The following is an 18,574-nucleotide window of genomic DNA, read 5'->3' as shown; positions in this document are numbered from 1 at the left end:
CTTCCTACCTGGTAGATGTAATGTGGGCGTTGAAGCAGGGTTTCAGGGCCTGGGCCGTCCTCTGCCGTCCTTGAACGGCCTTAAACGGCCCGCTCTTTGCCCGGTCTTCGCCCCGGTGATCGCCCCGCGTGCGTCCCGCGTGCGCGTTAGGGCTGGAGTGATTTATAGGAGGAGCAAATGAGGTGAAAGGGGCGGGAAGAGGACCAGCTGCGGCCGATCAGCGCCGCGCTGCACGCTGGTCCTCGCAGTCCCGCCGCGAGGAGAAGGGTTGGTGTTCACTCTCTGTAGTCGCGTTGGTGCTCCTGTGCACTCCCCAGTGAACTTTGGCAGATGGCACAACAAAAGTCTTGCCTTCGAGCGGCGCCCGCGAAGCGGGGGCCGCGAGGCGTGGAGAGATTAGGAAGCGCTGGAAACAGGGATGAAAGGCTGAGCGTCAAACAGGCAGCACTCACAGCTTTCCAAAGGCGGAACCCACACTCCTGCCACACCGGTTGATCTTTATCGGTGGAAGGGGCGGGAAGAGGACCAGCTGCGGCCGATCAGCGCCGCGCTGCACGCTGGTCCTCGCAGTCCCGCCGCGAGGAGAAGGGTTGGTGTTCACTCTCTGTAGTCGCGTTGGTGCTCCTGTGCACTCCCCGGTGAACTTTGGCAGATGGCACAACAAAAGTCTTGCCTTCGAGCGGCGCCCGCGAAGCGGGGGCCGCGAGGCGTGGAGAGATTAGGAAGCGCTGGAAACAGGGATGAAAGGCTGAGCGTCAAACAGGCAGCACTCACAGCTTTCCAAAGGCGGAACCCACACTCCTGCCACACCGGTTGATCTTTATCGGTGGAAGGGGCGGGAAGAGGACCAGCTGCGGCCGATCAGCGCCGCGCTGCACGCTGGTCCTCGCAGTCCCGCCGCGAGGAGAAGGGTTGGTGTTCACTCTCTGTAGTCGCGTTGGTGCTCCTGTGCACTCCCCGGTGAACTTTGGCAGATGGCACAACAAAAGTCTTGCCTTCGAGCGGCGCCCGCGAAGCGGGGGCCGCGAGGCGTGGAGAGATTAGGAAGCGCTGGAAACAGGGATGAAAGGCTGAGCGTCAAACAGGCAGCACTCACAGCGTTCCAAAGGCGGAACCCACACTCCTGCCACACCGGTTGATCTTTATCGGTGGAAGGGGCGGGAAGAGGACCAGCTGCGGCCGATCAGCGCCGCGCTGCACGCTGGTCCTCGCAGTCCCGCCGCGAGGAGAAGGGTTGGTGTTCACTCTCTGTAGTCGCGTTGGTGCTCCTGTGCACTCCCCGGTGAACTTTGGCAGATGGCACAACAAAAGTCTTGCCTTCGAGCGGCGCCCGCGAAGCGGGGGCCGCGAGGCGTGGAGAGATTAGGAAGCGCTGGAAACAGGGATGAAAGGCTGAGCGTCAAACAGGCAGCACTCACAGCTTTCCAAAGGCGGAACCCACACTCCTGCCACACCGGTTGATCTTTATCGGTGGAAGGGGCGGGAAGAGGACCAGCTGCGGCCGATCAGCGCCGCGCTGCACGCTGGTCCTCGCAGTCCCGCCGCGAGGAGAAGGGTTGGTGTTCACTCTCTGTAGTCGCGTTGGTGCTCCTGTGCACTCCCCGGTGAACTTTGGCAGATGGCACAACAAAAGTCTTGCCTTCGAGCGGCGCCCGCGAAGCGGGGGCCGCGAGGCGTGGAGAGATTAGGAAGCGCTGGAAACAGGGATGAAAGGCTGAGCGTCAAACAGGCAGCACTCACAGCTTTCCAAAGGCGGAACCCCTAAGCTTTAAACCCCTAAGGCCGCTGTCAAGCTAAGACACAATGAGGCAACAGGGATACTGTAAATGAATTGGAACGCTAGCTCAAGTGTTAGCGCGAGCACACAGCAATTGACAGTGTATGCCTGATCGTGGGTTCGCAGCTGCTATGTTGCCGCGGGCAAACATAGATTTATTTTATTTATTTTGTTAATAACGGATGTTTAAATAGAACAAGAGTATTTAAACAGAGCATTATAATGTTTTGACTGTTTTTGCTCTTCATGATGTATTTAAACCGTGAATCGCAAGGCAGGAGTGCACTTTGGGGCATCAGATGTATTGTTTTAAAATGCTCCATGACTAACGCTCGTCCAGCTCATATTACGAATAATACTGATAGATAAAAGCATTTAAGAGTTGTATTATAATGTATGCATACTTGAGCACAGTATTCTAAAATAAGGCGCAGTGCATAGCTCCAGACATATAATGGGTTGGTAGTCTGTTGGCTATGTTTATCATGCAATTAAGTCATGTGATTTTCTTTAAAATGAATGGATGTAACTGACCAATGTACTCGTGACAAAGGGAAGGCTTTCCCGAAACGCGTCGAGTGGGATGTGAAATAAATCCAGTTTGACATAAAACTGAGGCTTGGACGTCGTTCTTTGTAACTTGGACGAAAAGTTGGAGTATTTTGGGACTGGTGATCCCGTCCAAAGCCCGCCGCTGCAAGGGGCCAATACAGCTTAACGCCAAAAACTCGACTGGAATATATATATATATATATATATATATATATATATATATATATATATATATATATATATATATATATATATATATATATATATATATATATATATATATATATATATATATATATATATATTTTTTTTTTTATTATTTTTTTTTCTCATAAACCATTGATGTCTCCTTGATTCCTTTTATCTTTAGTTTTACACTTCACATAATTGTCTACGAATATTACCTCTTGAGACTTTGTTGTCTGTTACACATTAACTACCCAGGTCTCAACTGGGTTTATGGGTATTCCCCTGCGGCTCCTTTTGTAAGGGTCTGATTAATAGCATCATAATGATTAGGGGCACTTGAAAGGGTTACCCCCTGCTTTATTCTCTATATTTAGACCCTTTCATACAAGCTCTGAATTGCCCGGAACCGCTTAAAGTGGTTTCTATTCAAAGATTTGAGGAAGACTTACATCTATAAAATAGCCATATTAACACCTTCACCTTCCAACTCGCTCGATGTATTTGGATATAAACTCAATAATTAAAAACTTTACTGGTAACCAACGACCCAGATATGTGAGCAGATCCACGCTTTGTCAATTTTGCAGTGCATTTGGGGTACATATAATGCTTAGTATGGCGGATAGTATTGATTTAGTCCATAATGAAATTTATACCAATGGGTAGATGTCTCAAGCTTTTTTCTTGTTGCAAACGCTGCAAATCGCAAAATAGCAGCGTTTGCGACAAGAAAAATGGGAAATGAGATGTATCATGCAAAAAGTTTGCAATATTAAGGAATCGCAAATTTTGCGATTCCTTAACATTGCGCAAGCATTTAAGAAATCGCAAATTGCGATTTCTTAAATGCTATGTATGAAACATTTCATTTTAGCGAATTTTGGCTAAGAAATCGCAAATTACGACCGACTTGTAGTTGGTGGTAATTTGCAAATTCTTTTACAAATGCACTTTATGCAATTTGTAAAGGTGCAATGTGACGCTCATACATGCCCTTAGGGCATGTATGTGCGCCATATGCGCACACATGTCATTTTCAGGGTGGCAGCAGGGTGTCCTTGAGACACCCCTGCACCCTTGAAATTATTCTCAATTTGCGATTAGCAAATTGCGAATCGCAAATTGCGAATAATTTCACATACATTCCTATGGGCCTCCTGGCCCATAGAAATGAATAGGAAATTATTCCTTATTTGCGATTAACAATTTGCTAATCGCAAATAAGGAATTTTAAGAAATCGCTAAAAAATAGCGAATTTCTACATACATGCCATTTTGCGATTCCCAAATAGTGACTCCTTAAAAATCGCTATTTGGAAATCGCAAAAGGGTATGTTGATACATCTAGCCCTTGTCTTCTAAAACTCTCCAGAAGTAGGACAGATGCCTTCAAAGCCTCATAAGGTGTTGTAAAGTTATAAAAATGGCTATTTTGCCCCGCTATTTTGTATTATTTTAGAACTATACCCTTAAATCTTCCTACAATTTTTATTTATAAAGTAGAGGCCGATTTTCAAAAATGTATCTGGGGATGCCTAATGCATTATCCAAACTTTACAGCTATCACGTAAGGAGGGTGGAGTGGCTTTGTGTACTTTATGGCTCTATTGTTGTCAGCCTTTACTTTTTGATTATTCACAGTTATGGGTGGGCTAGAGTGGCTCCTGTGGCAATTTTCTGTCACTGTAAAGGATCCGATAGGATTATGAAGCATTTGAATAGCTTTTGCGATACCGCATATTATAAGGGTGCCAAATATAAACTCTCTGAGTTTACCATTGGATCTGGACACAAACTAGGAAAATAATAGAAATACCAAGATGTCATTGGTATTCTCTCTTTGGACACAATCCCAATCTTAATTATCTTGCTGGGGACCTGTAATTTTAGAGTTCTAAGGCATATGATGGTGGAGGCGTAACCCCCCCTTCTAACAATTGTGATCTGAGAAGGTATTACCTCAGCTAGGATTTCTTCAATATTTACAACTCCATAATTTTCTAGCGACTTTAGAAGAAATAGATCTGTTGTGTAACACGTTTTTGGAGTTCATTGTGAAGATACCAAGGTGAGGATTCACAGAGTTGGCATAAGGCGTTCTCGGTTAGGGAAGCGTGTCTAGTTTCACTCTTCTGGCTCTAAAATAGAGTAGGCATTTATGCCACCCGGTCAAATAACACAATGTATATACGTGTGTTATGCTGACACATACCGTATTTGACGTTTTAAGCATTAAGGTGTACCTGTTCAAAATTTATAATCGACTTTTCTTACACACCCTGATGGTTATGTAAGTGGGACATAAGACAGGATTCTCATTGCTTAGGTGTGTTACAGGGGGGGTGGGGGTGGGGGGGTAATGCTACTCATATCTTTGCAACATGCCCATAATAGGAAAATATTGGAATACCGTATTTGAAAAGATTCATGGATTTATGAGGGAGCATATCGCTTGGGATTCTAAATTAATTATGGTGGGGCATTCCTGGATATGACTCTGCAGTTTGCTGGCATATATTTTAGGGCAATCGTATTAGCCAAGCTTGGTCTTGCAAGAAATAGACTTCAGAAAGAAGCACCTAAACCTTTAGTTTGGTGGTCTGAGATTTTGCACAATGCAGTTTATAATTTATCATTTTTTAACTCTCCTTTTTTGTACCAATTTGCCAATAAAAATGTATAAAAACAGAAAAACGTACTACAAGCAGAAAGTGCACAAAACAGTAGATAATTTCAGCTCATAGTTAACGTTTATCCAGCACAACATGCTTGCATCAGGTAATGAGATATATTAAAAGAAGAGTGCACCAGTTTATCACAGTCACTGGTGGAAAGGTGAAGGGTGTCACGGGAACTGTAGGCCTTTGTCTGCTTTCCTCATGTGGTTGGTTCCATTGCTTGCACCCATGTGGCACTTCAGCTACATCACCAAGCAGCACACCTTTTCCGCAACAGGCATTTTTGGTACTCGAACGTTCAAGCTGTCAGCAATGTCAGAACTCCTTCACTGATGTGTTCACCACCTTTTCTGAAAGAACACACAACAGCTACATCTTCTGTCAGTTAGCTTTTGCATGTAATTTGGTTGCTGGGGATTTTGATTGTTGCTCATTTGGTGAGTAAGAACATCTTAGATTGTGGCTACATGTGCATTTGAAGGGTGGCATCTCAAACACACTCATTAGTAACTACAAAGCAATAGGCACACATTACTGTGACACTCACATGTAGGTAGACATGGTGTATGAAATGTACAATAGAACCCACTTTCAAGAAATATCATGCTTTTGTTGCAAGTGAGGCCTGGTATGCAGACTTTCCTCATTTTCTCCGTCTCTACAGACGTTCAATCACACAACCTCAACAGAGGTACAATAGTACAAGAACCTGTGCAGAAGACATTATTAAACGCACTCTTGAGATCCTCCTTAAGTTGCAAATCAGACATTTTTTCCATACAGGCTCCAGTGCCACTTTCATTCATACATTTTTCACTTACAGCACTTACTTACAATCACTCACATTGCAGTCACTGTGCACCACTTAGTTAAGACCTTAATTGTGGAAATTCATGCATGTACAGAACCACTCATTGTGACAATCTTTGTATTCCCCTAAAGCTTTTTCTTGCTTGCTCTTATGGAGCTTATGCAGAGTATGTGCCTTCCCTGCAAGACGGAGGCACCAAAGTTGGGGCAGATATCGCTGCCTACCGCAACAAACAGGAAATTACATAGAGAACAATAACTCAGTCTTTGTCTGGTCATTCTAAGGTTTCCTTTCACCACAGCAACATTCCTCTCAATTCTGCTGCTCCTTATGAAATGCAAACCCCCAACATCACTGAGGGAGCAAATGAGAGGGCCCCCAGCTTCACTCATGTAGAGCTTCAGGTGATTTTTAATGGAGTCCTTGATAATAAACCTCAGGTTCATGGGGGGCCAATTTTGGATGGAAATTATGTTCTTATACCTTATTTTTGGATGTATACCCCTTTGAATTTATACCTTATTTTTGAATTATTTCCCCTTTTGTATGTAAACTTTGTCCCTGCCTATTTGCCTACCCTGCTGCAGGTTTTCATACCCCTCCGAAAGAAAACTTTATTTATTTTCCTTTTGGTCCATACAAAGGAGAGTTATTTGTGTGAATATATTGCAAATTGTAACATTTACATTAACTTAGATGAGAATAAAAGAAAGTGTTGTCATTTTCATTGAAAAATCGGATGAATTCATTTTTTTGCCGTGAAAATAGTAAGTATAGGTACGTATAATGTATAACATTGCATTAACCAAAACTTACAACCATAGCCCTTACAATATTAATAAGGAACAAAGCATACATTTCACTTTACTATGTACTTTGTTTAAAATACTAAATTGGTCATAGATGATATTTACACATATGCATTTTCACAATTGGTACATACATTATTGTAAAAATATATAGGTTTCTGCGAGTTTGTTATGGCAAGAGTGGTGAATATTTTCAAATATAAATTTAATTTTGAAGGATTTATCCTACGACTCCACCTATGCAATGCTGGTGGTCAGCCTTGTGAGTCTGCTTGTCTTGGTGGTGGTGGTGTTGGTGGAGGAGGTCCAGGTTTTTTGTAAAGGGGGTTGGCATAACAGTGCTGCAAGGGTAGTGACAACTGGGTTTGTGGGTGATTTGTCCCTCACAGGGTGAGTTGGCATTGAAGAATCTTGCATGGCATTGGTTGTGAAGGCAGGTATTTGTTTGGTATTGCCTCTATCAGCTTCATGGTCAATGTATATTGCCTTGCACTCTCTTACCTTAAAGTACAAAGATGTTCAAGGTGCATCTTTGCCATGTCTTGGTAACATTTGAAAGATTTTCAAAGGCACTGGTCTGTTGTCAATCATCTGAGAGAGTCCTTTAAGGTAGTCGATTAGCTCACAGAGAGTTCCCCCATTACAAGCATTTCCTCCAGCAAAGCGGTCTGTTGTTGGGGGAAAGGTTTTCCTCCTACAGTAAAGAATTACACCATGCCAACCCTCCCCTGCATGTGTAACCATCTGGCATGCAGGTTAACCATCATGGAGAAGTTTGTCTTCGAGTAGGTATTGGTGGGGGTGAGCTTGTTGAAGGAGGGGAGTAGTTACTCACCGTGGGTTTCCTCTTACTCAGATGATTTTGAGAAGACCAAAGAGGTATCTGCATGGGAGGAGTATCTATGGGACTCTACAGAGGTACCTGTAGGATGAGGGCTGTGTGAAGGTGAGTCTTACATAGGCAGAACACGCGTCTGTGGCAGCTTAGTTAGTGGCTGGGGACAAGCAGTTCTCAGAAGTGACCTTTTAGGAAGACTGCTACCCAGGTGTGATGCGTTTTTGTATGTTGTTTTCTGTATAGGGGACACGAATATCCTCCTCCTCATCCCCTTCCTTCTAATCCTCGACCAACTCATACTTCTGCTCCTCCTTTTCTTAATGGCCAGTGTTGTCTGGTAAGATAGCTGCTTAGAGGAGGATTAGATGTTCTCCTTTGATTCTCTGCTGATGGATTTTTCAGGATCATCGTCTGGTGCAATGTCCCCTGTATCTACTAGAAGAAAATAAAAGAAATTGAAATATATGGAATACATTTTAGTGACAATACTACTTTAATAAAAACATTTAATAATAATTATTTAATAAGGTTAGAATGATGTGAGCATAAATAAATATATGAAGGTAAGAAATGATTCATGCATGGAATTATTACATCTTTACAATGTCACCTCATTGGCTCCAGCCATGGGTATTTCTTTTACTGTATGACCACTTTAATGTCAGCTTTTGAGCCAATGTCTTCGTAGTTGGTGTTGAAACAGCAGCTCCTGATCCAGCAGCTATACGGTGTGGAATAATGAAAAATGGTAAATCATTAATTCTAATGTAAAAAGGGATCTTTACCACAAAATCTTGCAAATGTTTTCAAACAAATAGAAACAAAAAAAACAACAAACAGAAAAGGCTGTGAAGGTATAAATGATGAGTTATAGCAGTAAATATCAGATGTTTCCATACTTATTTAACTTACGGCTGGTTGAGGGCCTAATTGCCACTGGCAGAATATCTCCTGATTTCATTGGAGTTTTGGTTTGTAAGGTTGACAACAGGGGGCATATTCACAAGCTCCTAGCACCATGGGAGCATCAATTTTTTGACAATCTGGGGTGCTCTGCGCTGGCCCATATTTACAAGTCCATACAAAGCCACTTTGTGCGGCTTTACTCAGCCTTGTAATTGGGCCTCTCTTTCACGCAGAATTCTGCGTTGAAGGAGCGTGTCATGTGTGTTGCTGTGGGTGTTCCCACGCAACACCCGTGACTTTTTGACACTGTCCCAGAATAACAAAGGGGCATATTATCAAGGGGGTTTATCTCCTCTTTTTTGGCTTTAAAAGCCAAGAAAGCGGAGATAAAATTATCTCCCTATTACCTAGCTGTCGCTAACACCAGTTAGCGACAGCTAGTAGAAGATAGCGACCATCTTGGGCCCGCTTTGCATGTCAGTGATATTTATCACTAATGACATGCAAAGTGGGCGTGCTAAGATGTTAGCGACTGGAAACAGTCTCTAACATCGCTATCTCCTATTACCAACTTTTGGAGATATTCCCGCTAAGCGAGAATATCTCCAAAAGCTAACACCTGCCCCATAGCAGTTCTTAGCCATGTTATCCAATGGTAGGTGGATAACATGGCTAAGAGCATTAGCTCTGTAATGCATGAATTACACAACCTCAACATATACTCCTACGCCGACGACACCCAGCTGATCCTCTCCCTGACCAACGACCCCGCCGCCGCCAGAGCCAACCTGCACGAAGGGATGAAAGAGGTAGCCGAGTGGATGACGACGAGCCGCCTGAAACTGAACTCAGATAAGACGGAGGTCCTCATCCTGGGCTCCTCGCCCTCCGCCTGGGACGACTCCTGGTGGCCCCCCGCCCTGGGCACCGCACCCAAACCGACAGACCACGCACGCAACCTGGGTTTCATCCTGGACTCCTCCCTCTCCATGACCAGGCAAGTCAACGCCGTCTCCTCGTCGTGCTTCAACATCCTGCGCATGCTTCGGAAGATCTTCTGGTGGATCCCCACAGAGACCAGGAAGACCGTCACCCAGGCCCTCGTCACCAGCCGACTGGACTACGGCAACGCACTCTACGCCGGAACCACTGCCAAGATCCAGAAGAGACTCCAGCGCATCCAGAACGCCTCAGCCAGACTCATCCTCAACATCCCGCGACACAGCCACATCTCCGAACACCTTAGAGACCTGCACTGGCTCCCGGTCAACAAGAGAATCACCTTCCGCCTCCTTACCCACGCACACAAAGCTCTCCACGATCAAGGCCCGAGCTACCTCAACAACCGCATCAACTTCTACGCTCCCAAACGCCACCTCCGATCTGCCAGCCACGCCCTCGCCGCCGTCCCACGCATCCGCAGAGCCACTACAGGAGGAAGGTCCTTCTCCTACCTGGCCGCCAAGACCTGGAACTCCCTCCCGGCCGACCTGCGCCTGACCCAAGACCACCTCTCCTTCAGGAAGAAGCTCAAGACCTGGCTGTTCGAGCAGTAGCGGCACCCCCCCCCCCCCCCCCAAGCGCCTTGAGACCCTACGGGTAGGTAGTGCGCTCTACAAATTTCTTTGATTGATTGATTGATTGAATATCGCTGACTTTTCGCTTAGGAGATAAACCTTGTTAATAGCAAGGTTCCTAAGCGATAAAAATCGCCGCAGCTCGGCGATAAAAATATCGCAGCTAAACCAACATAGCGATAATTATCGCTAGTTGTTGGTAATATGCCCCAAAAATTTGTAGACCTGTGTCAGAGCCAAACACTAACTCCTCCCAAGGGGAGGAGTTAAAGTGGCACAGTGAGGAGAAATACTTTTATTTCTTCTAGTGTTTAGCACTTTCTATGTGTGCTGCATTCTGCATCAAACATAGAAGAAGCAATACGCCATTAATGATTGGTTTTGTGCAGGAAGTTGTTTCTTCCTGCACAAACACAATTATCCCTCAATGCAGGCATTCCTACAATGCAGACACCCATGCAGCATGCCTTGGCGCACGGCTGCTGTTTTAGTGCCGGAGCATGGGAGAGCATGTGAATACATAAATAAGGCACATCCCTGTGTTTTTGAAATGACGCTGCTCATCACAGCAAATTTGCTTGCTGCGCTATTTAATTGTAAATATCCCCCTAGGGCTGTTGTATGACAGAAACAGGCAGGAGAAAGAGAGAGAGAAAGAGCAAGAAATAGATAGATAGATAGGTAGGCAGATAGATAGAAATGTAAATGTACATGTATTTATATAGCGCAAATCACCCACATCGCGGGCATCTAAGCGCTTGCTTGGGGAACCCGTCCTGGTATTCCCCTGTGAGATGACCCCAGCAGGGTATCCACAAGGTGAAAGCCAGGCATCCCGCCGCAAGGGGCCGTTGTGGAGATTAAGCAAGCTATTGCCCAGAGTCGCAGAGTGTGAACCCGTGAGTCGAGTAGGCACCGGAGCGAGAATTATCGAGTCCGTGGAATTATTGAGCCCAAGCCCCGTCGAGGCGGGGAATTGAACCCTGGTCCAGGGCCGATCTCAGCTTCCGGGTCTGCCGCCTCTAACCCCTGAGCCACACTTCTCCACATTCCTCTCCTGTAAGCACAGGAGGTAAAATAAATATTATAATTAAAGGCTTACAAACCAAGTCAAGGGGAATTGTCAAAGTGTAACTTATTCAACAAATGTCTTAGGATCTGCCTGGGGTAGATTTGGGATCTGTGACAATAAACATACACCTATCCTGCCAATCAATCAGTCAATCAATCATAAATACTTTATTTCGGTCAAAGAACCTTAATAGCAGCATAAACATAATAAACATCACAGTACCCATTCATTTGTGCAACGCCACATTTCCAACAAACAAAATGTAAGATCAGAAAGACTTGTCTTGGAGTACAAATATAAACATTTTACATGAAAATCTTGCACACAATACTAATGTGATAAAAGTTTTTGTGATTAAAAAATAGGAGTTAATATTAAAAATATGTTCCTTCTGTTAGTTTAAAGGGCACCGACAATAGTGGAGAAATATCACCAGAGATATCAATAACACAGTTCCAGATCAATAAGTTCATTATGCATTACTAGTGGACACTGTTACAAGAGCCTGCGTTTAAAACAATATACTCATTGCTATGACCCAATAACCTGATTGAACTTCAGTGCAGTTACAGTTAGATGCCACTTGTGATACAATTTTGGTACGAATGGGCCATGTTGAGTCAAGATATTTAGCAATGCAAAAATCTATGCACAGCTTGTATCAGACTTGCAAATTCTCAAAGCCATTTTTATATTGTCATATTCCCAAGAATAAGCAAAGGGGCATCACCTACATTGTCTTGCATACACTGGGCAGAAGAACAAAAGGTGTTTATCAGTCTCATCAGTTTTCCTGCATGCAGGACAAAGCACACAGCCCTCTAGGGGGAGACTCAATTTGCTAGTAAAGGTTGCAAGCTGTAACGTTCCCAACCTGAAATTTATATAACGAGATCTGGTAAATGAGGGGTTAAACTTGTCGAGAAACATCTCACATTTTAGAGTGAGCTTTAGTTTTAGGAAACAGTCTGTCAATTTACCGTGGCAAATAGATAGGTTATATTTAAATTTTAACCAATATAGCCAAAATAGGTGCCTGTTTGGGTTTTGTTGCAGTGTTAGGAGCAACAGTGATCTTTTGTCTTGGCTTAAATCCGGCTCTCCGTCTGACCCTTGCCCGGCTAAATGTTTAGGTAGAGTAGCGCCGGCTTTAAATGCGCTGCTTAATCCTCTGCTTAATGCTTCATTGAGCACGGGTGTTGTCCCTCAAGCGTGGAAGCAGGCATTGATTCTTCCACTGATCAAGAAGACTAACCTTGATCCTCTTATCCATGCTAACTACAGACCTATCTCTCTCCTCCCTGCCCTGGCTAAGGTGACCGAGAAGCACGTGCATAGCTCTACATGACTCTCAATCGGGCTTTCGCACGAATTTTAGCACTGAGTCCGCCCTTCTCGAGGTCACCGATGCCATCAGAGAGGTTTTGGATACTGGAGGGAAGGCCATTTTGGTTATGCTGGATCTGTCGGCGGCTTTCGACACCGTCCCCCATGAAGGTCTCCTCTTAAGACTCCAGGAGATCGGTTTTCGAGGGACGGTGTTGAATTGGTTTAAGTCATTTCTGACCGGCCGCCGGCAAGTGGTCTGGGCACCTCCGTTTTCCGCTGAAAAGCCGCCGCTGGAGGTGGGGGTGCCACAGGGTTCTATTATGAGCCCTGCGCTTTTTAACATCTACATGGCCCCCTTGGCGGCGATTGCGGAATCTTTTGGTGCCCAGATCATAACCTATGCGGATGACACCCAGCTGCTCTTCACATTTGATAAGGGCAAGGACTTCGACAGCCCGCGGATTAGAGACTGTTTGGGAGCTGTCTTTGCCTGGTTTCAGCGTCACGGCTTAAAATGCAATTCCGATAAATCGGAATAGCTTTTTTTGGATGTCCTCCTGATCCTGGCTGGAAGGTCTGGTGGCCTTCAGACATGTTTCCACCGGATGCTGCCTCTTCTAAAGCCAAAAACGTAGGCGTTGTGGTAGATGATGGCCTCACCTTTGGCCCCCAGATCATTGGACTGACTGGCAAATGCTTCGGCCTCTTGAAGATGCTGCGGAAATTTCTTCCGCTGCTCTCGCTGAAGCATAGAAAGATTATCGTGCAGGCCTTGATAGGCTCGCGTCTGGATTACGCAAACGTTATCTATCTTGGCCTGCCGAAATATCTTTTGGCCCGACTGCAGATTGTGCAGAACTCTGCGGCTAGAGCCATTTTTGGCCTCCAGCGCAGAGCTGGAGCCACAGAGCTGTTAAAGAAATTGCACTGGCTTCCAGTCGCTAAAAGGATCGCTTTCAAGGCGCTTATTTTTGCCTTCAAGTCCCTTCATTGGATAGGCCCCAAATATTTTCAGAAACGCTTGGCTTTTTATGTGCCTAGCAGGACGCTACGATCTGCGTCTTTATCCAAAGCCTTGATTCCCCCTATCCGCCTGACTAGAATCGGAGGACGCTCCTTTCGATTTCTAGCGTCTCAAGGCTGGAACGACCTGCCTGTTCTGCTCAGGAAAGCTGATGACTTGCTCTCCTTTAGAAAAGGACTTAAAATCTGGCTTTTCACTCAGTAATGGTTTTGCTTCCTTTCTTTTTATGTCTGTTGTGCTATGTTTCTCTCTATTCTTTGGGCTCTTTGCCAAAGCGCCGGGACACTCCTCGGAGTAGCCGTGCGCTATAAAAGAGCATTTTTAACATAACATAACATAACAGTAAATATTGTGGCAGGTGGTGGATAGGGCAACAAAACAAACGGCTTAAAGGTGAGAAACTGTACATTTTGGTTTAGAAATTAAATCTAAAAACCTTATTTGAAAACAGTTATTAGTTAATTAAAACAATACCATAAAAAAATAGAGTTAGGTTTAAGATATAAAGTTATAGAAATCTATTAAAGTGTGGTAGCAAGCCTTCCTGCTTCGCTGCCAGGCGTCACAATAAAAGGGCAGGAATGTGCTTTATCTGCAAGATACAGCAACACATGATGGACAGAATGCTGAATGAATCAAATATTCACCCCCAGTCAACAGCTAAATTGTTCTTTAGCTCACTATGCCACCCGTGTTCGGACCCAGCCATATGCAAATCAGTCTTGACCCTGTTCCTCATGGAAACAGTCAAGCCCGAACTGCCAAGCCAAGTCCTTCCTGGACCAGAAACAAGCATCCTGGGACCGGTTTCAGGGCAACACCCCTCATCAGCCTGGCTAGCTTGAATCCAGTGGCACAGCAAGCAAGGGGCCCATGTCTGGGCATACCCATCCAACTTAAGGTGAAAAGTAATGAAGCAACAAATGATGGACAGAATTCTGCATGAATAAAACATTCACCCCCCCCCCCCCCCCCCCCCAGGCAAGGGATCTGGGTTGAATCTATTGTTCTTTTGCTCACTATGCCACCCCACTTTGGATCCATCCACAGGCAAATCAGAATTGACCCTGTTCCTCATGGGAACAGTCCAGTCCAAACTGCCAAGCTGTGTCCTCTCTGGACCAGAAACAAGCATCCTGGGAATGGTTGTGGGTTGGCACCCCTCATAAGCCAGGCTAGCTTGAATCTAGTGGCACTTGCTCGCTATGCCATCAGATTCAAGCTAGCCTGGCGGATGAGGGGTGAAACCCTGAAACCGGCCCTAGGATGCTTTTTCTGTTCCAGGGAGGACCTGGCCTGGCAGTTCGGGCTGGACTGATCCCCTGGCAAGCAGGGTCAAGACTGATGTGCATATGGTTGGGTCTAAACTGAATTGGCATGGTGTGTTAAAGAAATGATGGATTTAACCCAGATCAGTGACTGGGGGTGAATTTTAGATCCCATGGGGAGCAGGGTCAAGACTGAATTGCATATGGATGGCTCTTAACTGGAATGACATGGCATGCAAAACAAAAGATGGATTTAACCCAGATCTTTGACTGGGGGGTTAATGTTTGATTGGTTCAGCATTCCGTCTATCATCTGTTCTTTTTGCATGTGTTGCCCTAAGTGAGATGGGAATGCCCAGATGTGGTTTCTTGCTCGCTACACCAGATTCAATCTAGCTTGGCAGATGATGGGTGAAACACCAAAAACATTCCCAGGATGCTTGTTCTTGTCCAGGGAGGACCTGGCCTGGCAGGTTGGGCTGGACTGTTCCCATGGGGAGCAGGGCCAAGACTGATTTGCATATGGCTGGGTCTAAACTAGAATGGCATGCTGTGCAAAAAAACCTGATGGATTTATCCCAGATCTGTGACTGGGGGTGAATGTTTGATTGGTTCAGCCTTCTATCCATCATCTGTTCTTTTTGCATTTGTCTTCCTAAGTGGGAAGAGTGTGCCCAGACGTGGGTCCCTTGCTCACTACGCCACCAGATTCAAGCCAGCCTGGCTGATGGGTGAAACTCCAAAATCAGTCCTAGGATGCTTGTTCGGGTCCAAGGAGGACCTGGTCTGGCAGTTCGGGCTGGCCTATTCCTACAGGAAGCAGGGGCAAGACTGATTTGCGTATGGCTGGGTCCAAACTGGAATGGCGTGGCGGGCAAAAAAAAAAATGGATTTAACCCAGAGCTGTTACTGGGGGTGAATGTTTCACTGGTTCAGCATTCCGTCCATCATCTGTTCTTTTTGTATCTACAAGCTATGGCACACTCCTGTCCTTCTCTCCTGCACCGGTGCACAAACAGCAGCTGTGCACCAGCGCAGACACTCTTGCGTCATTTTGCCTGCGCTGAGGAGATTATTGTATTTGTGCAGGACACTTTGCTGCATAAAAAAACAATCATTAAAGCCATTTCCCTCTTTCTATGCATGAAAGAGGAAAAAACCAGGGGGAAAAAATATTTCTCCTCATTATGCCTCCTTATGCCTCCCCTGGGAATTCTTAGAATTCTGACACATTCCCAGGTTTACAAAATTTTGTAAATCTGGGAATGTGTCAAGTTTCATGGATGTTGCGTGGGAACACCCACAGCAACACTCATTGAACGGCCCTTGCACGTAGAGGTATGCGTGAAAGAGAAACATATTTACAAGGTCATAAAAAGTCATGCGGGGTGACTTTACATGGCCTTGTCAATATATGGGAAGTCCATTGCGCTGTTGGTGCGTCAATAAAAGTGACGCACCGGCGGCACAATGGGCTTGTAAATACACCTCAAACTTTGCGTGTATTGTTGCATTGATTGACAAGCCACTTGTGTTGTCCAGCTGCATTTGTAATTACTTGGGCCAAAGTTGAAGCAATTGATTGTCTCTGAAGAGTGAATGAAATGAAAAAATATGTAAACAACTTTAATATAAACTTCAACCAATTATTAGAATATATGTTAGAGCCTGTGTTTGAGAGGTATTTGTGAGAAGTGTGCTTAACAATGTAAGTATATGCGAAGGACAGAGCTGGGTCAGTGACTGCAGGATAGAATGTGCAATCTTTTATGGCTCTTTCAAGAGTCGAATAAAGTATTTTCTGATCTGATCTGATCTGACTGTAGGATAGTTTGTACTGACAAAGAGGGAATTACAATCTTACTAGGCCCCACACTAGTGTTGTTTGCAATAGACAGTTCGTATAGCAGTTGAGGTTGTTATGTGGAGAGGACAACCTCCTTGAGGGGGTGAGATGGTCACAAGATCAAGATGCACAATAGCCTATTGGTTCCTGAAGACCTTCTCCCTCATCCACCTCCTCTCAACTTACCATTTTTCCTCATGTCCCCAAAGGTGCAAACCTCTCCCTACTCCAATGCATTCACTGAGTCAATGACCTTCTGCCACAATGCTGACTTCTAGGCCCCAGTAAGGCTGAATGGAGACAACCCATGTATGTTTTCGTAGTACTTGGCCACAAATTTCACTGCAAGATAAGTCTCCTCCTCAGTGAAATTTCCCATCCTCTTCAGGTGTGAGAGTAGGTTGTCCATCCTTAAGGCAGAATGTGTTTCTTGGTGACTGCAAGATAACAAACAAGAACAGTACAAAAGCCTAACATATAATGTGGGCTGTATTAAATTAATGTGGTTGTAAGTGAATAGGTGTCAGGTGTGTGTGATTTGGGTTAGGTGCATGTTACATTCCTATTCCATTCCATGTGGAAGCCTATCTACTGCATGTTGAATTATCTGCCACTGTGGGAGAGGTCTATGCCAAGTGTGCATAATGTAAAATACAGTTGAATACTTACTAGTCGAAACTTTAAGGTAGTGCATTATGTCGTGGCATACTCTACCTCCTAAACTGAGGGCGTGGAGAAGATATGTAAGTCTAAACCTACTCTTGGAAATGGTGCATAGGAGAAAGTAGTAAAATTATTCCTGTCTATAAGTGTACATTTACACATGAGGCAATGTATATGTATACATTTACATTTGTATCTGGGTCCTTAATGTTTTTTTTAATATGCATAAAGAAAATGGTGTCAATATTTGTGTTGCATCACCTGCATGTGATGGAAGTAGTTACACTTGTTTACCTGGCCAAATGTATTATACATTGAAATATTTGTTGAACTGTTGATTTTCTCTTTTATTTCAGAGCAAATTCATAGAGTTTTTGGCAGACACACGTTGGAATATACGTTAAACCTGTGCCGGGGACAGTATGATTTCCTTGTTAGGATGCCGGACAATCTTATTGTACATATACTGTCATTTCTGGGTACACATGATATCAAACGACTCTCAGAAACCTGCAGAAAGTTCCAGAAGGTAATGCCCCATTTCCTATGACATTGTTGTGTAACATATTAGGTTGGATAGTATACCCAACAATGTAACAAACAATGTTAACATGTTAGCCTTCTACATTTTTTCAGGACCATATGAAAAATTAGGGGGGGGCGACAAGTTTTGTCAAACAATGTTGGTGATATTTGTAAACAGTCAACTTGATTCCTAAGGGGCAGTTTCACAAAATAATTTCGCAGATTGCATTTTCAAAATGCAGATTTTTGCCCATCGGTCAACAGGTCCAGAGGCAGTGGTTTAAGGCGCCTTGAAAGAAAAATGAAAGTTAATGGGCATGCACCCAATACTTCATAATGAGTGGTAGGTGGGGTTGTGTAGCAATTGTTCTGTCAGCTTGTCCAGCCCATTAAAAACAGGTTCTGTTTGTGAATTGCAATATGCATGTAGAAGTCCAGTTGCAAGGCTCCAATTAGAAGTTTTAATCATTCATATATGACTTTGCTTTTATTACTCTGACCCTCAGGTCTCATTCAAACCAATATAGTAATGCATACGTTTTTGCTCCACCACAAAATTACAGCTGAATGCAAATTGGGAAAGCTGGAGTATTGGTCTCACAATTACCATCAGCTGCTACCTCGTGATAAGTGTGAGCACTAAGTGGGAAAAATTGTGGAAAAAATGCTTACAAAGAAGGTCTTCAGTATGGCTTGTGTTGTTTTTGTGT

General features: G+C 44.5%; 1 protein-coding gene across 1 annotated transcript in view; it reads left to right on the top strand.

Moving 5' to 3' along the window:
* LOC147697913 (F-box only protein 36-like) overlaps positions 1-18,574 on the top strand; it is a 260,391-nt gene that overhangs the window by 226,396 nt on the left and 15,421 nt on the right. The window contains exon 3 of the mRNA XM_086933368.1: positions 17,696-17,868. Coding sequence (XP_086789494.1) covers positions 17,696-17,868 — 173 coding nt within the window. The remainder of the gene's footprint in view (positions 1-17,695; positions 17,869-18,574) is intronic.

The sequence above is a fragment of the Lissotriton vulgaris genome, chromosome 8, assembly GCF_964263255.1.
Source record: "Lissotriton vulgaris chromosome 8, aLisVul1.2, whole genome shotgun sequence".
Taxonomy (NCBI): Eukaryota; Metazoa; Chordata; class Amphibia; order Caudata; family Salamandridae; genus Lissotriton; species Lissotriton vulgaris.
This window is presented reverse-complemented; position numbering and strand designations above follow the sequence as displayed.